Raw genomic sequence first — 20649 nt, forward strand, 5'->3', positions numbered from 1 at the left:
CTTACCTTCACATACTTTACAGTTCAGTTCAATTCAGTCACTCAGTCCTATCGAACTCTTTGCGATCACATGGACTGCAGCACGCCAGGCTTTCCTGTCCATCACCAACTCCCAGAACTTGCTCAAACTCATCTCCATTGAGTCAGTGATGCCATCCAGCCAGCCATCTCATCCTCTGTCATCACCTTCTTCTCCTGCCTTCAGTCTTTCCCAGAATCAGGGTCTTTCCCATTTGTCCATTCTTTGCATCTGGTAGCCAGAGTATTAGAGCTTCAGCTTTAGCATCAGTCCTTCCAGTGAATATTCAGGACTGATTTCCTTTAGGATTGACTGGTTTGATCTCCTTGCACTCCAAGGGACTCTCAAGAGTCTTCAACACCACAGTTCAAAAGCATGAATTCTTTGGTGCTCAGCTTTCTTTATGGTCCAACTCATATCCACGCATGACTATTAGAAAAACCATAGCTTTGACTAGATGGAACTTTGTTGGCAAAGTAATGTCTCTGTTTTTTAATATGCTGTCTAAGTTGGTCATAACTTTTCTTCCAAGGAGCAAACATCTTTTAATTTCATGGCTGCAGTCACCATCTGCAGTGATTTTGGAGCCCAAAAAAATAAAGTCTGTCACCATTTCCACTGCTTCCACATCAATTTGCTACGAAGTGATGAGATTGGATGCCATGATCTTAGTTTTCTGAATGTTAAGTTTTAAGCCAACTTTTTCACTCTCCTCTTTCACTGTCAACAAGAGGCTCTTTAGTTCTTCTTCGCTTTCTGTCATAAGGGTGGTGTCCTCTACATATCTGAGGTTACTGATATTTCTCCCGAAATCTTGATTCCAGCTTGTGCTTCATCCAGCCCAGTGTTTCTCATGATGTACTCTTCATATGTTAAATATGCAAGGTGACAATATACAGCCTTGATGTCCTTTCCCGATTTGGAACCAGTCTGTTGTTCCATGTCCAGTTCTAACTGTTGCTTCCTGACCTGCATACAAATTTCTCAAGAGGCAGATCAGGTGGTCTGGTATCCAATCCCTTTCAGAATTTTTCACAGTTTATTGTGATCTACACAGTCAAAGGCTTTGGCATAGTCAGTAAAGCAGAAATAGATATTTTTTCTGGAACTCTCTTGCTTTTTTAATGATCCAAAGGATGTTGGCAATTTAATCTCTGGTTCCTCTGCCTTTTCTAAATCCAGATTGAACATCTGGAAGTCTATGGTTCACGCATGTACTGTTGAAGCCTGGCTTGGAGAATTTTGAGTATTACTTTACTAGTGTGTGAGATGAGCACAATTGTGCAGTAGTTTGAGCATTCTTTGGCATTGCCTGTCTTTGGGATTGGAGTAAAACTGAACTTTTCCAGTCCTGCAGCCACTGCTGAGTTTTCAAAATTTGCTGGCATATTGAGTACAGCATTTTCACAGCATCATCTTTTAGGATTTGAAATAGCTCAACTGGAACTCCATCACCTTCACTAGCTTTGTTCATAGTGATGCTTCCTAAGGCCCACTTGATTTCGCATTCCAGGATGTCTGGCCCTAGGTTGGAGATCACACCATCATGATTATCTGGGTCATGAAGATCTTTTTTGTATAATTCTTCCGTGTATTCTTGCCACCTCTTCTTAATGTCTTCTGCTTCTGTTAGGTCCATACCATTTCTGTCCTTTATTGTGCCTATCTTTGCATGAAATGTTCCCTTGGATGGATCTGTAATTTTCTTGAAGAAACCTCCAGACTTTCCCAGTCTATTGTTTTCCTCTATTTCTTTCCATTGATCATTGAGGAAGGCTTTCTTATCTCTCCTTGCTCTTCTTTGGAACTCTGCATTCAAATGGGTATATCTTTCCTTTTCTCCTTTGCCTTTCACTTCTCTTCTTTTCTCAGCTATTTGTAAGGCCTCCTCAGATAATCATTTTGCCTTTTTGCATTTCTTTTTCTTGGGGATGGTCTTGATCGCTGCCTCCTGTACAATGTCATGAACCTCTGTCCATAGTTCTTCAGGCACTCTATGAGATCAAATCCCTTGAATCTATTTGTCACTTCCACTGTATAATCATAAGGGATTTGATTTAGGTCGTACCCGAATGGTCTAGAGGTTTTCCCTACTTTCTTCAATTTAAGAGCTCTACAACTAGTGGCATTTCTTTGCCTGTGACTCCTCTGATATGCCCATGCCTAGTACACAGTGCCTGGCATGTAGCTGGTTTTTCAAACAGGTAATTTTCCTTTTTTTCCCCAAATGTGTCACTGGGCTCTGTTTAAAGATGTGGTTTTCTGTCTCTCAGTGATGAGGTCCTGACATCTGTCTGGTTTTCTCAGGTATCAAACCTCCGTTATTTTGCTTGTTTTGTACTATTAGTGCTGACATAATCTGGTCTTTTGTATTCTCATAACAATTTTTATTATTCATCATGGTATGCTGGATATTGAAATTATTTATAAGCAGCAGCATTCACTCTCCCTTAATTATAAACCCTGTAAGAGATGTTTTGTTTGTGTTATATCTTAGCTTCTAACAGAGCACTGTGCCCAGAGTAGGTGCTCAGGAAATGTCTCTGAGAGTGTAAGGCAAGAGCAAAGAAACAATATTACAGGCTCATTCTGGCTTGACAGTTTCTGGCTTGGAATACTTCATCTTGACATACACAAAATGTAGAATTATTTCAAGTACTGTTTTCTTGGAAAGCCTTTTGCAAATACCCCAAATCATTTGTAAACAGAATTGAAGTGATTCCTTTTTTAATAATTTCTCTACTTCCAAGTAACCTCAGAAAGTTGTTAACTTCAAAAACTGAGTCCCAGGTTCTATGAAAAATGATAAGAAATAGGTCAAAGACTTGTGGAAAATGAGATGTGAACCCATTATTATAAATTATCATATCATTCATTTAATATATTTTTAGTTTATCTTCCTGATCAATACATACTTATTAAATGTAAAAGCTGTAAAAAAAAAAGATTTTCAGAAATCACTATAGTTTTAATTAATATCAAAAAGTGCTAATAGAACCTGTTAATCTTTCAAACTTTCACAGTTAACTGCTAAATACATGCCAGTTGCATGACACAGTATCTATTGATACTTCATTTTTTAAGTATTTTTTAATTGTTTATTTATTTATTTTTGGCTGCTCTGGGTCTTTCTTGCTGCGTGTGATTTCTTTAGTTGCAGCAAGCAGAGGTTACTCTCTAGCAGAGGCATGTATTTCTCATTGCAGTGGTTTCTCTTATTGCAGAGCACTGGCTCTAAGTACCCAGGCTTCAGTAGTTGAGGCACACAACCTTATTTGCCCCAAGACATGTGGGATCTTCTCAGACCAGGAATCAAATGTGTGTCCCCTGCATTGGCAGGCAGATTTTTTTTTTTTTTAACCGTGGACCACTAAGGAATCCTGATACTTCAGTTCTATAAAATGATCAAAGCCATGGCAGTGCCATGGTGTAGTATCCAGAAAAAATTTTCCTTTTTAAATAAATATTCCCTTTTTGTTACTTCTCATTTCCCTTATGAAATTTGCTAATATATTCTGACAGTAATTTGATTGGTTCTCTGGAAACAGTCTCATTTTTGTAAACTGGAGAATATGTAGTCATAGTTCACTGATTTGACCAACTCATGTAATTTAACATTCTTTTTTCCTTGAATTTTCCATTAATCAAATTAAAAATTTTCCTGTTAAAACTAAGAGATTTATTTAGGAAATTCTTGACCTTGCACTTTGGGTAAAACTGTGTTCTGGAAACTCTTAGGTTCCCTTAAGGAACAGTGATCTTAACATTGGTTACAAGTTCATTGTGGCTCAACTCTCTTTCACATATGCCATTCTAAAAGCTTTGGAATACTAATCTCTGTTTTCCCCATACCCCTTCTTCCAATTCATACAGACCTATTTACCCAGGATGCAATTGCTTATTCAATGAAAAATAAAGTTATGTTCCCCTCCAAAGCAAAGCAGTAAGATTCTATTAGGTGTCTCTTTAGAAGCATGTCTTAACAAAATGGAGAAAAATCTGTTCTTTGCTAATGGAGAAAAGCTAGTCTGTAAAGAAACTGAAGCAATATATTTGAAACTGACAGCATGTTATATCAACCAGGGGCCAGAGGCCTCTGTAGGTAATAAGTCTGTGTTCTAGCTCTCCATCTCTCTAATGCAATTCCAGATGCTATAAGGGTCTGGACGAGGGTCAAATGAAAATGGTCATTTGAAAGGTTAGATACTATAGTCACCTGCACATGACCGCACTGATGCTTAAGTCATTTATTATCACTTAATACATGTTATTTTGCATTATAAGTATCTCAATATTTTCTGGCTTCCCAAACTATCTGTAAGCTTCACTGCTTTCTCTTCTCTTGACCAATGTAATACTGCTCCTCCAAAGCCTCAATCATTTGTCTCTGATGCCAACTATACAGAATATATTCCAAAGAGGATGGAATATGATCAGCCAGTCTTGGGTCGAGTTTCTTTTCTTAGTTCTGCCATCTCTGGCTAGAAGAAAAGATCACATAATATAAACCTTGCTATCAGCAAAATGCTCCAGGGAAAAAAAATCATGAGCAGGGGCAAATACAAAAAAAAAAAAAAAAAAGTATTGTTAAAGCAGTTGAAATTTTGCAATTATTTTATCAATTTATATCAGCCATTCATATTTACATGGTATATAGATCTTCATCTCTGGTTAGCTTTTGGTTGAATAAAATTATCTGTAATTGGATTGCCTGTTTAAATGTAAGTTTTTTGGTTATTCCAGAATTTCATCTTGGAATTCTGTACTTTTTAATTCATCATGTCAAACTTGCAAAATACCACATCCTCTTCCATCATTTTCATGCTGACTGGTGTTCCCGGGCTGGAAGCCTTCCACACCTGGATCTCCATTCCCTTCTGCTTTCTCTATGCAACTGCTCTCTCAGGAAACAGCCTGGTTCTCTTTGCCATCATCACTCAGCCCAGCCTCCACAAGCCCATGTATTATTTCCTCTCCATGCTGTCCACCACTGACCTTGGCTTGTCTGTATCTACTCTGTTCACCATGCTGGGTATATTCTGGTTCAATGCCAGGGAGATCAGCTTTAATGCCTGCTTGTCACAAATGTTCTTTATTAAATTCTTCACTGTCATGGAGTCATCAGTGTTGTTGGCCATGGCTTTTGATCGTTTTGTGGCCATCTCTGACCCCCTCAGGTATGCCATCATTTTGACGGACTCCAGAATAACTCAAATTGGAGTGGCCATTGTCATCAGGGGGACGCTAACGCTCACACCGATGGTAGCACTTCTTACGAGACTGTCCTATTGCCACAGCCGCGTGCTCCACCACTCCTACTGTTTCCACCCTGATGTGATGAAGCTCTCGTGCACAGACACCAGGCTCAACAATGCAGTGGGGCTGACTGCCATGATCTCGACTGTTGGTGTGGACTCAATCCTCATCCCCTTTTCTTATGTTTTGATCATTAAGACTATCCTCAGCATTGCATCCCCAGAAGAGAGGAAAAAAGCCTTCAGCACATGTATCTCTCATATTGGGGCTGTTGCCATTTTCTATATCCCATTGATCAGTCTGTCCTTTGTTCACAGATTTGGGAAACGGGCCCCAGCCTACGTACATACTATGATAGCTAACACCTACCTGCTAATCCCCCCTGTCATGAACCCCGTCATCTACAGTGTGAAGACAAAACAGATATGCAGAGCTGTGATAAAAATTCTCCACTCCAAAGACACATAGAATCACAGAAACAGTCTATGTCAGGTTGTTTTTATCAATTGAAAAGTGAATCTGGTGATCGTTGATACCAAATGTGCAAATATTTAAAATCAAAGATGAAATATATTTAGAAAACCAGCTTGACTGACCCATTTGTTTTACAAATGAGGAGGCGAGACATTAGAATAGGAGGAACAAACAGCTTTACTGTCTAGAATTTCTCCTCCAATGACTGCTTATTCTAAGCTGTTGTTTATCCTGCCAGTAGTCTGTCTCTTTTTACTTCATCCACTTCTCAGCAGGTAAGATGACACAGTATGAAAAAGTCACTCCTTTTTGAGAAATAGGTAGTATTTCCTAACTGTACTAATAATTTTAACTAATATTTATTATTTCCTTTGACCAGTCATTGTTCTGTTTTTTACACATATTAACACATTTTTATATTTGAAACAAAATGATAAGATAGTCACTTTTAGTATTAGTGAGAAAAACTGAAGCACAAAAATGTTAAGTAACATGCTTAAACAGCTAGTAAGTAATGAAGCCACATTTCCTTTCCACCTGCAAACTGACTTCCTTCAGGGTCCTCCTACTCTTAACCTTAATTGTGTATGTAGTATAAACAATATATGTATTTATATAGCTATACTATATTTATATGTAATATAAACATGTATACACAATACAGCATATAATTATACATGAACTGGATCCCCTAGAGGAGGAAATGGCAGCCCACTCCAGTATTCCTGCCAGGAGAATTCCATGACAGAGGAGCCTGGCAGGCTACAGTCCATGGGGTCGCAGAGAATGGGACACGACTGACCATCTGAGCAGCAGCGTACATAAATTAACTAACTTGTACTGGGGGGACACAATTTAGACAAACAAACAAAAAAATAAAACTGTATTCTCTAAAAATTTTCAACCAATTAATCAAATAAAAGCCTAAAACAAAATCCTCAAACCTCACAAATGTATTTCTACCTGATGTTCTTTCCCAGCTAAGCATATTCCAGAATTTCTTTCTGACCTCCCTCAACTTTTTGCCCCAGTAGAAACTAAAAAGTGACTAGAATTGCAAAGGAATTACAAGTTGTATTATCAGAATTGTTTTAATTTGTAACATTTATTTCATGTATGGCTTAATTCAGCAAGTTAATTATTTTTTCCAACCTGGGTATATCCAATAATTCTCAAAAATTTAAAGTGCATGTTTCAATGATACATGTATTTACTCAGTAATCACTCAGTAATGGTGAGCCCTATAGCTGGTATCAGATCCAACAAAGAAGTAGAAGTAGTCATTCATAGCTACAGGGAATTTATTCACAGTACCAGTTACTTAACAGTTAGGATGATGTCAAACTCCTCAGCATGTTTGACAATAGTATTTTCTGAGTCAATTACTATTAATCTTCATCTTCGTTATCATTTTATGTTGAAATGTCCCAGAACTTTGTTCTGAGACCCGTCTTATTCTTTGTTATATTCTCATTTCTGGTCATCTAATTTAACATAATGTCTTTACATACAATCTATAAGCTTGTAAATCCCAAATAAGTATTTATAATATAGTCCAGACATATCTAATTGCCTGTGCATCAGTATCTTCATTTGGACATCTAAAAATCATCTTAGACTCATCATATCCAAAACCATATCCTGGTATTCACACCAAGGAAAAAACATTCTCAATCACAGTTTTCTATAACCCAGAAACTCTGCCTTTCAAGATGCTGAGAGAAGACTTAGAGTTATTTCTGGCACATGTCCGTCTCCCCCATTCTACATCCAATCTTTAGCAAATGCTGATGACTCTTTATTCCAGGTGTTCCAGATGTTGGTATCTGGAGTACAACTACTTTCTACTACTTCTACTGCTACCACCATGTTCCAAGCCATCATCATTTTGAACCTGATTTTGCTTTATAGTACAGTCTATTTCCCCCACGGTAGTTAAAAGGATTATCTTAATGCACAAGACAAATCATGTCACATCCTGTGTTTAACATGTTCCAGAGGTCTCCTGTCTTACCCAAGAAACATTTACAGTCATTGTAATACCTTACAAGGATTTATGTGCTCTGACTCGTCTTCATCAGCTCAACTTCAACTCCTACTACTCTCCTGCTTACTCATTCTACTGCTGCTGCTGCTGCTGCTAGGTCGCTTCAGTTGTGTCCAACTCTGTGTGACCCCATAGACGGCAGCCCACTAGGCTCCTCTGTCCCTTGGATTCTCCAGGCAAGAATACTGGAGTGGGTTGCCATTTCCTTCTCCAATGCATGAAAATGAAAAGTGAAAGTGAAGTTGCTCAGTCATGCCCGACTCTTCTCGACCCCATGGACTCCAGCCTACCAGGCTCCTCCATCCATAGGATTTTCCAGGCAAGAGTACTGAAGTGGGTTGCCATTGCCTTCTCCTACTCTCTCTACTACAACCACACTAACCTGCAAACATTCCCTTAAACACACCGAGCATGCTTCACCCTCAGACTTTGCACTTGCAGATCTCTTTACTTGAGATGTTCTTCCTCCCGATGTGTTATTTACTGCCTGTCACCATGCAGTCTCCACTCGTGCACCCCCTTATTACAGGGCCCTTTATACTACAAAAAATAATAATGACAACACCACCTCTTCCTCAGTTCCTGCCTTCATTCACTCTCTTCCTTACCTACCTTGTTTTAACTTCTAGCACTTTCACACTCTCTGTAACGCATTACATATCTGTTTATCTCTTTTCTAGCTTCCCCATTAAAAGGTAAGGTCTTTGAGAATAAGGACTTTGTTTCATTTAAGCTCTCTTCCTACCAGATAGAAAAAAAAAATCATAAAATCTGTGTGGCCTGCTCAAAGTCATTGCTTCCCCTCCACCCAGAGCTCCAGGCACAACAAACAACTTGCATTTCCTTAGCCTTGATTGCTCTATCTCACTTTCAAGCCTTTGCACAGGCTCCTCCACTTACAGCACCCTCACTCTCTTCCCTCTAACCAAGTATAAGCAGCTTTCCTTCAGAGATGTTTTCATGATGTCTCAAGTCTCCCTGATGTCCTTTTCAGGTTCTCCTGCATCATTTTGTGCTTCTTCATGGCACCCTTTTTCAGACTCTACTGTAAGCATTCTTCCCACAAAAGACTCTGCTTACTTCTTGAGATCAAGGGACGATGTCTCAGTCACCATTAGAAATAAGAGAAAATGAGCACATGATGTGGGTTCACAGACTCAATTTTTGTTTGATATTTCCACACATGACATTAGGGCAGGGAGATAGGGGAGAGAGACAAAGAGGTGCTTGGGCTAGAGAAGATGGATTGGGGTACCCAGCGTCCTAAATATGGGAGGAGATGGAACTTCAGTCTTAAGAACTAGACAGGCAGGAAGCTCTCACTACTTCTACAGATGTTTCTCTCCCATCAGCACCCTCCTGCAGGACCAACACTAACATGTGAAAAGCCCCACTGTGCAACCATCCAAGCAACTTGTAAGCTTCCATTCCCAGGGAGGGCATAATGTAGACGTTAAGGGAAATGGGGCTGGGGTGCAGAGCAAATGTCATCTCTGACCCAAGGGACAAGCTTACAATGAATTGGAGATTTTCCTAAAGACCAGAGCAGTGGTAGACACATGGCCACTATTTCACTTGGACTTCTTAATGAAAATCCTTAAATGTTCCATAAGTCCTATGAGGTCCTATATGATCCAATTGCCCATTACTTCTCTGATTGTATCTCCCTACTACTCTTGCCCTGGTTCCCTCTGCTCGGCACAGTGGCCTTCTTGGTGTTCTAAACCCCCAGATACATTCTCTTCTCAGGAACTTTATTTGTGGTTTCTTTTCCTTCTTCCTGGAATAGTCTTCTTCAAATACCTCCATGGATATATTTCTCACTCTGTTAGGCTTCTCCTTAAATGCTTTCATTCTGTGTGGTCTTTGTAATATTGTGCAATAGTTTCATTTAAAATTTCTACTATCCCCTTGAGATGTATTTATTTCCTTCTTCCCTTTATTTTTTTTTTCTCCTGAAGCCTACCTAACATCCTCTTTCATTTTTTATAGCAACTCCATGTACTGTCTGTACCCTAACCAGAATACTCCATGAGGCTGGAGGTTTGTATGTGTGGCATCTATTTTTCTTATTACATTGCTGTCATTGTTCAGTTGCTAGATCATGTCCAACTCTTTGTGACCCCATGAACTGCAGTATGCCAGGCTTGATAAATCTTTGTTGAATGTGAATAAATAAAGAATCTGAATACTTGGTTCTCTGACCATATTATAATTCATGAACCATATGACCTAAGCAAAGAGCCTTTAGGTTATGTGTATGCTTTATCTGTGACACAGGTGCAATGAAAAGTGGCTTCCTCACCTGAAAGTCCATTTCATCAACTGAAAGAAAAGCTGGGGCTGGGAAAAGAGAAGTTCAAGAGGTGCATGGCCTTATTTTGAATTATGGGACTATATTTTTGTGTGCCTGTCTCAATAAAGAGGATATGAACTCCTAGAGCTCAAGAACCAAACTACATACACTGGCAGGTGTCTAGTAAAGTGGCTAACTAGAGTTTGAGTTACTTGGAGGGGCAGATATAGATTGTCGAGAGCCCTGTATGTGTAAGTGTGGGAGTGATGGCAGAGGAAGTGGGCCCCTGGTAATCTTCGCCCATCCACCCCCACCAGACTGAAACAGTGGGAAGCCTGTAGGAGTGACATACAAGTGGCCATGGAGGTATTGCCCCCTGCCTGCCCAGCCTCCAGGCCCTCAGTCCCTATTCCCATAGCCTATCCCCATAGGATTCCTAGGCAGTTATAAATAAATCTGTGCCTGAAAGGGAGAATCGGCTTCAGCTGCCTCTCATCAGGACTGTACCATATTCAAGTGAGTGCACCCTCGCTGGGGTCAGGCAGCCCATGGTTCCTGGCATCCTAAGGAACCCTGAAGACCCTACAAACTGTCTCGTGGCAGGGTAAGGGGAAGCCCTTGTATCCCACCCACATCTTCATGGATGAGGAAGAAGTATTCCAGAGCATTAGCTGCCACCCAGAAAGGCAAGTGAGACTAGATGCTACAGCCACACTCAGACCCAAAGAGAAGCGGCAACTGGGTCTGGCTAGCATCCCTTTAGGCAGAAGACCAGACCACATGGGAGGAAAGCATGAGGTCTTCTGGGATAGGTAACTGGGGAGATGAAACAATGGCCCCAAGTCTTAGGCTGCTACCAGTAAAGCAGAAAAGGTGCCCTGCAGAAAGAAGAGTCAGGGAGATATCTGACTCTGAGGCCACCAGAGACCCTTCTGTCTGCCCATGTGAATGCTGTCATCAGAGGCGCTGAGAAAGGAGAAATGCATTACTGTCCTCCCCTTGCTACCCTCCATGCTTGTGAGCATCTACCTCTGAAAAATGCTTTTCGTTCTCTGACAGCAGCTGAGGGGGACAAAGCTGGGATCTGATATTTGTCAAGGAAGGTAGCTGTAATATCTTGGCACATGTCTGAGAATGGAGAAGAACGGATAGTCATCAGAGGAGAGATTTTCTGACCTTTGAACCTGGATCTGTTCTTTCTTGCTTATCCAAGATGAGGATAATCTAAGTCAAAATTTTTAGTTTTCATTTTATCATATTGTGTTTTTAGATACCTGGTCATTCTCCTCTCCAAACCCTCTCTACTAAGGCCAAATAGAAAAGCATGTCTCAGCAGCAGAAAGGACACAGGTTAGGAGTGAAGAGGAATCCTGGTGGGGTGGGGAGAAGTGGGGAGGATGAACAGTTTAATCCCAATATCACTGATGAAATCACCTGCAGAGTGTATTCTAAAGATTCAGAACCTCTTTTGAAAAGCCAAGCCATTAGCTCTTTAGAGACAATTAGCTCTATATACCAGGGTACTTAGGGAGACTTTCAGGAAAGAGTTTGATGAGATCAGAACACAGAATAAGGCAGAGCAACACTGAGTTTCCTAAGAAATCAAAGATTCACCTAATATAAATAACTCATGGCCAGAGGTTCCAAGAAAGATAAAGCTCTGGGAGTATCAAGACTCAACTCAAGCTCTCTTTGTAGCAGTGAGAGTGGCCTTAGAGACAACTTTTAAAAGTAGAGAGACCCATCAGCCAGGAATGGAGAGAAAGCCTTCACAGGGGCCACACCTGGCAGCTAGGATCCTACCAGCACCTTCATCTCCAGGGAATTCATTGGTGGGAACTACTACCTTTCATTTGATGACCCCAAATAAGTTTCCCTGTTACCTTAAGATATTGACTTTGGCCTTTTTTCCTTAATTTTTATTTTGTGGGTTTTGTTTGTTTGTTTTTTATTATTTTTATTTTTTATTACAGTTGTATCTTTCCTCTCTTGCTGACCTCAGACCTGGAATCCTGAAAATTTGCAAGCAAACAAAGCAAAACCAAAACAAAATAAAAAATCTCCCTATCCCCACTGTTTGCTCCACCTTTTATTCCCTTCTCTGTCTTTTTAATTTCTACTCAATATTTCAAGACTGAACAGAAGGATCATCTTGTTTCAGAGAGTTTCCTCTGATGATGCTTCTCCCATCCTATGCGTTAAATGCACATCTTTTCCTAACACATATCCCAAGATTCTAATATTTTCATTACTTATCTATCTTTCACTCTAGGCAAGGTATCTGAAAGGCAAATGATGTGTCACAGCACCTGAAAGGCAAAAATATGCATTTTTGTCTCTGTATTTTCAGCATCTAGCAAATATCCTTGATATATGATAAGTCTTACAAGTAAATGCTTATAGAACAAAAAATGATTCCCAGGGAACTTGAGAAGGACAGATTTTGGGGATGAGCATTGTTCTCTCCAGGTTCCCTTTTACAAATGTAAATGGACTTTGACAGTAGTGACTGATAAGTGAATTTGAGCTGTCACTTTCCCCTTTGGCAGGAGGCTTCAGACAGCCTTTTTATGAAAGAACCCAGATGACTCGGAGGAGTGAGAGAAGAGAGAAGGGGAAGGAGAGCTAAGGTGTATTCAGTCCCCGGGTCTCTGGGGCCAGCCTCTCTGACTGTGCTCCCTGTCCTAGCAGGCTAGCAGGCTGCCAGTGTGACCTCACCTTCTCGGTGCCAGCTATGAGTACCTGCAACTTCACACATGCCACCTTTGTACTTATTGGTATCCCAGGACTAGAAGCAGCTCAATTCTGGATTGGCTTCCCCCTGCTTTCTATGTATGCTGTGGCATTGTTTGGAAATTGCATCGTGGTCTTCGTCGTAAGGATGGAGCGCAGCCTCCACTCTCCCATGTACCTCTTTCTCTGCATGCTGGCAGCCATCGACCTGGCCTTGTCCACATCCACCATGCCCAAGATCCTCGCCCTCTTCTGGTTCGACTCCCGGGAGATCACCTTTGATGCCTGTATGACCCAGATGTTCTTTATTCACGCTCTCTCAGCCATCGAGTCCACCATCCTACTGGCCATGGCCTTTGACCGTTACATAGCAATCTGCCACCCGCTGCGCCATGCCGCAGTGCTCAACAACACAGTGACAGCCCAGGTTGGCCTGGTGGCTGTGGTCCGCGGATCCCTCTTCTTCATCCCACTGCCTCTGCTCATCGAACGGCTAGCCTTCTGCCAATCCAACGTGCTCTCACATTCCTATTGTGTGCACCAGGATGTAATGAAGTTGGCCTATGCAGACACATTGCCCAATGTGGTCTATGGTCTTACTGCCATTCTGCTGGTCATGGGTGTGGATGCCCTGTTCATCTCTTTGTCCTATTTTCTGATTATACGAACAGTTCTACAACTGCCTTCCAAGTCGGAGCGGGCCAAGGCCTTTGGAACCTGTGTGTCACATATTGGTGTGGTGCTGGCCTTCTATGTGCCTCTCATCGGCCTCTCAGTGGTGCATCGCTTTGGGAACAGCCTTCATCCCATTGTGCATGTTCTCATGGGTGATGTCTACCTACTTCTGCCTCCTGTCATCAATCCCATCATTTACGGTGCCAAGACCAAACAGATCAGAACTCGGGTGCTAGCTATGTTTAAGATCAGCTGTGACAGGGAGTTTCAGCCTGTGGGAGGCAAGTGACCCTTACCACGGCACTTATTCTTACCTTTAATGGCTTGATATAATGATTTACTAATGCTAGCTTGATCTCAGTTGCCCATAAACACGTCAGTGATTTTCTCTGGTTTGGCTTCTAAATACTTCCTCTGCTTGGGGTTAAATTTTTGAGGCTGCCATAATTATTTTCTGGGCTTCCCAGGTGGACACGAGCAGTAAAGAACCCATCTGCCAGTGCAGGAAATGTAAGAGACGTGGGTTCAACTCCTGGGTCAGGAAGATCTGCTGGAAGAGGGTGCAGCAACCCACTTCAGTATTCTTGCCTGGAGAATCCCATGGACAGGGGAGCCTGGTGGGCTACAGTCCCTAAGGTTGCAAAGAGTCAGACACGACTGAAGCGACTTAGCATAATTCTTTCCCGCAGGTAAAAATGCTATTCAGTACTACTGATTCACCTGGGGAATTCCGTGGACAGAAGAGTCTGGTGGGCTACAGTCCCTGGGGTCTCAAAGAGTCAGACACAACTGAGTGACTAACACTACCACTATTACTACTATCCTTGTTATAGAAAAAGCTAAAATTAGAAAATAAGCAGCAAAAGAATGTAAAGGAGAGTGGCAAAAGTAAAATTTGACTTTTAAACAAGGGAAAATTTTCTTTGATTATTAGTCCAAGAAACCTGCATTAACACAATAATTAGGTAACATTTTTGCTTATTTAATTAGCAGTTTTTATTAATGAAAATTCATAATGTAAAAGGAGTTTGTGTTGAAGCATATATGCTGTAGCAACACCACTGATGGTGCAACTGCCAAAATGTAGCAAGGGCTTTTTAAAAGTTATGAGTGTTAATGCTGTAATCTCTCTTTTGAAAACTTATTCTCATAAAATATCCCTAAATGCAGAAAACAAGTTTCTCATAAGATATATCAATCATACCATTATTTATAGTAATCATGTATTTGACATCCAAGGTTTGAAGTATGGGCTTCCTTGGTGACTCAGACATGGTCTTTTCACTTAATGGAACATTATGTGAAACAGTCCATGTTAAGGAAATATTATGTGACCTTTAAAGGCTCTGCTATAAAATGAAACATGCATGTAATGTTAAGAAAAATAAGGAGGATACATGATTGAAACTAACTTGTAAAACAATCTATGCCTTGAAAGAAATGTGCTCAAATTACTAGTGACTTACTTCTGTTTCTATCTTCTAATTCCTTTTTTATGGAGATCTTGTACATCTTCTATAATTTGTACAAGTTAGCATGTACAACTTTTAAAATGGAAAAAATGAAACTGATCATTTATGTACACCAGGGATTGTCAAAGACTCATTGTTTCCTATTTATTACCTGGGAAGTTCAGCTTTAAATAATAATGCCAATGAATATATCTTGAGTGGTTGCAATGTTCCAGAAATCTAAGTGCTTTATAGGTTTTATCTTATCTTCACACCAACTTTATGGCAGAGGGACTATTTTTGTCCTCCGTTACCAGTGCAAGAAATAAGGTTTACATTGAGAAAACTAAGGCACACAGTTTTATGGGTGCCATGCCATGATTCCAAATTAAATTTCATAACCAAATACAGTATTTAATGTCCATGCTGCATTGCTTCCTGTTTAACATCTGCCATTTATCTCCTCAGCCTGTGTAAATGCTGTTTTCCTTCTGCCATGTGCCTTATGAGATAAATGACTATTTGTGTTGAGAGATAACCCTGCCCTTGTTGTGAGCAACAAATCTAGGTTACTCTTCATGTTTTACAGCCAACCTTCATGTTCTACAGCCTGCTTCTTTCTTGACTAAGGGAGAATATTTTTGTCTATTTATCCCTAAAATCTTCTCAATCATGTCTCCCTTTTTTTAAGTGTTTTCTGTATCTGTCAAACATATCCAAGGTCTGAGTTTTAACTTAGGTAATGAGACATTATAAATTTTATTTCAAATTTTGCTAAGTGTTATACCTACTGCTTTCACATTCATAGAATCCTATGTGAGAGGTTCCCTGGTCTTCTTTCTCACCAGTGCAGAAAGCTAAATGCATCTTTTCAAGATGGACTATTCCCATTGTATCATTGAGCAGGTCTGATGAGATGCTAAAGTCTGAGGACAATCACTGGGCCTATGTGTTCCCTCAGCAGCTTCACTGAACAAATCTTTTGTGGGTAATTAGGGTGGATAAACCATGGGGGGTGACTTCAGCCTGTAGGCTCTTGCTCAGAAAGGGGGAACCTCAGACTCTTAGCCTTTCTCCTGAAGAAGGGTCCTCCTAGCATATGATGTATCTGTGAGCATACAATTCTGATCGCCTGCCCAGAGACTGTAAAAGAGCCTCCAAAGTCTTGCAGTTCATCAATGCACATAGACCAGGTCTGAGAGGGAGAGAATGGAAGAATGAATGGCTCCTTTAAAAAAGCAAAGGCATGCTCATAAAATTTCCACTGTAAAAGTGGAAATTTGAGTATTGGGCCTCACCCCAAATAATGAGGTCAGGAGCCTCATTTGATGAAACTGACTATGTCTCTTCCCACAACTTCCATTCTCTTCTATTTTCCTGTGCATTGCTCTACCTCAAATCATACCCTCCTGACTACTTCCATACATCTAAGAGAATAACCAGATTAACAACTTAATAAAGTGTGCCATCTCTCGTTCCCAAATCTCTCACTGTTCACTGCTGTCCAATTTATTCATATTCCATTTCTGTCTCCCCTACATCTCCCTATGCCCCAGGATTTTAACTTGAAAAAAAAAAAAAGTAGTCCAAAGACTATTCCCAATAGCCAAAATGTGGAAGCAACCCAGGTGTTCAACACATGAATGGATAAATACTGGTTATATACATACAACAGAATATTATTCAGCCATAAAAAAGAACAAAATATGATATATTCTACAACATGAATGAATCTTGAGAATATGATGTTAACTGAAATAAGCTAGACACAAAAGGACAAATATTGTAGGATTCCAATTATATAAGGTACTAAAAATTCATTGAACTAGAAAGTAAAATTCATCAAAATAGAAAGTAGAGGTTTCCAGGGGCTGGAGGCAGGGGAGAATGAGAGTTATTGTTTAGTGGATAACAGAATTTCAGTTTGGAATGATGAAAAAGTTCTAGAAATGGATAGCGATGGTGGTTGCACAACAATGTGGATATACTTAATCCCACTGAATTGCACACCTAAAAATGTTTGTTAGAATGGTAAATTTTATGTATGTTTTACTATGATAATTATTTTTAAAATGTAAAACATCACCATCAATTTTATAACAAGAACATGTTGAAATGATTGCATCTAGGTTAAAGAAAGTATATTAAGTTTTTGTTGCTGCTGTTTAAGTATCCCAAAGAAGAACACATTTGATCACCATACTGAGAGGAAGGCAGAGCCCTGGGATGAGATTTAGGAACTCAGAACTCCAGTCGTGTTACTAAGCCTTGTGACCTTTTCTAAATCACATTATCTCTTTGAAGTCTGTAAACATGGTGATTAAATTATGTAAAGTCTAAAAAATCTAAATCCCATTTCCAATCTTTTTTTTTTTTTTTTTTCACTTTTTGGCTGCCCTGTGTGGCATGTGAGATCTTATTTCCCTGTCCAGGGTTCAAACCCCCTCCCTCGTCACCCCCTCTCCCTGCAGTAGAAGCTCAAAGTCTTAACTGCTGGACCACCAGGGAAGTTATATGATGTGCTCTGAACATTAAGAAAGTGAAAGTCACTCAGTCCTGTCTGACTCTTTGTGACCCCATGGACTGGGCCAGAACACTGGAGTAGGTAGCCTTTCCCTTCTCTGGGGTATCTTCCCAACCCAGGGATTGAACCCAGGTCTCCCTCATTGCAGGCGGATTCTTTACCACCTGAGCCACAAGTGAAGCGCAAACATTAAGAAGCCGGGAACAATTTGAAAAGTCCTGCAAGGCTGAATCTCTCCTGGGACTCCTTCAGAACTGCTTTCTGACCCACATAAGAAAACCAGCCTCCTTCCCTGAGGCCACACCTACTGTTTGCCCAAACACTGTATTTATCAACTTGACCTCCTACTCCCTGATTCTACCAATTATAGCTGTCTCCAAAAATCAAACCTTCTTTCAAAAATGGGGGAATTTCCACCCGGTAGATATGCATGGGCTCTCTGAAAGGAGGTCCAGTCCAGCAGAGAGAGAAAACCATTCTGATCATCAAGTCAATTCACTTTCTGTGAGGCTTGTTTTCCTCTTTAGTGTATTTTGAGCAATATTAGTGTCTACCCCTCAGTGCGTTTGTGAGGATTATGTGCAATTATCCATGCACAGTGCTTAGTGCAGTGTTTAATACATAGTATGAACTCAATAAATACTCATTATTATCATTGAGAAGAGATTGAGAAGATAGATAATAATCCCTGTCTTACAGGGATAATGAGGAGATAGGAATATGGGTTTCTGTCTGTGGCAAGCAAGACACACAAATTGTTTTAAAACACTGATTAGAGCACATTAGCCTAGGAGCTTGGAGTTTAAGACCTGGACTTTGTTCTTCTCCCACCCCTCCAATTCACATACACACACCAGGAGGACTAAGATTGGAAAATGAGATGAAGGAAGGGAGTGTAGTGGAGAGGGGAAGTGGGACTTAAATGGGATTCAATTTGGATTGAAATGACTGATTATATGCACTAGAGAAGAAAAATCAACAGAAAGGCCATAGTTTTCAAAACTATACCAGAAAAAATGCAATTGCATACTAGAAAGTGGCAAACTAAAAACAGGTTATGGCCATTACTTATTCCTTGTTCACACAAACCAGGGTCCTGGGAGAATGTTTGCCTTTTGTTTCCCAATGGGCTGGAAGGACTTCAAGAAGGAGGCCTCTGGGTGCCTGGGGAGCTGAGTCAACTGAGAGAGGTGGTCCCAGGCAGCCCCTGCCGTGAGAGGCCTCTGGGTCTCAGGCAAGTGCTCACTGTCGTGAGAGTCTCTTTCCCAGTGAACAAGGATCTCTGGGGACCAAGGACCATAAAAGCTTTGCCCTGTTCCCAGCCATGTTTATGTTGGCCTGAACAGTGGAGGGCACCAGTTTAGGTATCGAGTTCCCCATGAGAGCCACAGTGTCTGAGGTTGCTCTATAAGCAAGACAACTCCCATCCCCACAATAATTACATTTACCCCCCACCTCTGAGCAGCATATCATTTACCCAACCCTGGACTGACAAGAAATAAGAACACCACATAAGTTTGTTTTGAGAGATAGAGATTTCCCCAGGCTTTAAAAATTATTATTAGAAGAAAAGATTTACTCTCAATACATATTTATGACCAGAGATTACCAGCATCACATATCTGAGATTCTTTCCAAAAATGATCACCACCAATTCTCCCAGCTCGTGCCAGAATTCATGCCCAATGTCCATGTTTAAATGTCATTTAACTTGAAATATTTAAGCATAATTTACAACCTTCTAGGCCTTGTAAGAAATGAAGAGAATACCAAAATAAACAATAGTGGATGTTAGAGTGTATGTCAGATATTACCCAAAAGGAAAGAGATAACAAGTGTTGGCAAGGATGTGGTGAAAAAGGAACATATGTGCACTGTTAGTGGGACTGCAAATTGGTACAGGCATTAGGAAAAACAGTATGGAGCTTATTCAAGAAATTAAAAATAAAAATACCATAAGCAATCATTACCTCAAAGAGATACCTGCACTCTCATATCAGCATCATTCACAGTACTCAATGTATGGAAACAGCCTAAGCATCTATCAGCAGGTGAATGGATAGAGAAAATGTGATGTACATATATATTACATATATATATGTAATATATATATACACATAATATATGGATATTATTCAGCCTTTTTGTGGTGGATTCATTTTGATATTTGGCAAAACTAATACAATTATGTAAAGTTTAAAAATAAAATAAAATTTAAAAAAAATAAAAGGAAACTCTGACATTTGTTACAGGATAGATAAAACTGAAGGGCATTATTCTAAATGAAACATTCTAGACAGAGATAGACAAATAGTTCATATTCTCACTTATATGTGGAATCAGGAGAAAAAAACATCAAACTCAAAGAAACAGAGCAGAATGGTTTTTGTCGGAGGCTGGGAATTGGGGCAGTGAATAGGAAAATGTTGATGAAAAAAATATAAACTCTTAGTTATAAGATAAGTAAGTTCTAAGGATCTAGAGTGTAATGTGATGACTATAGTTAATAACACTACCTTGTATAACTGAAACGTGCTAACAGAGTACAACTTCAGTGTTCTCAGCAAGAAAAAAACTAAGTTTTTTGAGGTGATCAATTTTTGTTAATTAACTGAATGGTGGGGATCCAGCCCTTTCACAATATATATGTATATATAATTGCCACATTTTACCTTTTAAGTATATTACAATTTTATTTGTTAATTATACCTCAATATATACATAAATTTCAGTCACTAACCTGAATGTAAAACTTTTTTAGACATAAGCATAAATCTATAAAACTTAGTCTTGACACCAAAAACATGATTCATTTAAGGAAAACTGATAAATTAAGCTTCACTAAAATTAAAAATTGCAGCTGTATCAAAGACTCAGTTTGAAGGATGAAAAGACAACATACAGAGTGTGAGAATATGTGTGCCAATTACATATCCAACAGAGGCCTAGTATCTAGAATATAAAAAGGACTTTGAAAATTTAGAATAAAAAAATCTAAAGATAGGCAAAAATCATAAAGTGACATTTTATGGAAAAAGATACATAGATGCAAATAAATACATGAGAAGATGTTCAAAATTATTAGCCCCATAGAAAATGAAAATTAAAACCATGACGAGATACAAATACATATCTATAAGAATAGCTAGCGTTTTTGTTTTTTTTTTTAACAAAT

The 20649-nt window shown here is 39.8% G+C and overlaps 3 protein-coding genes across 3 annotated transcripts in view; all 3 read left to right on the top strand.

Moving 5' to 3' along the window:
• OR51F5C (olfactory receptor family 51 subfamily F member 5C) overlaps window positions 1-20649 on the top strand; it is a 139498-nt gene that overhangs the window by 62778 nt on the left and 56071 nt on the right. The gene's annotated exons all lie outside the window — the stretch shown is intronic.
• On the top strand, window positions 4798-5742 carry OR51F23D (olfactory receptor family 51 subfamily F member 23D). Its single transcript, NM_001390410.1, has one exon. The coding sequence runs from the start codon at window positions 4798-4800 to the stop codon at window positions 5740-5742; it is 945 nt and encodes a 314-aa protein (NP_001377339.1).
• OR51E2 (olfactory receptor family 51 subfamily E member 2) lies at window positions 12826-13788 on the top strand. Its single transcript, NM_001390765.1, has one exon. It carries the CDS (start codon window positions 12826-12828, stop codon window positions 13786-13788), a length of 963 nt encoding a protein of 320 aa, NP_001377694.1.

The sequence above is a fragment of the Bos taurus genome, chromosome 15 (assembly GCF_002263795.3).
Source record: "Bos taurus isolate L1 Dominette 01449 registration number 42190680 breed Hereford chromosome 15, ARS-UCD2.0, whole genome shotgun sequence".
Lineage (NCBI taxonomy): Eukaryota > Metazoa > Chordata > Mammalia > Artiodactyla > Bovidae > Bos > Bos taurus.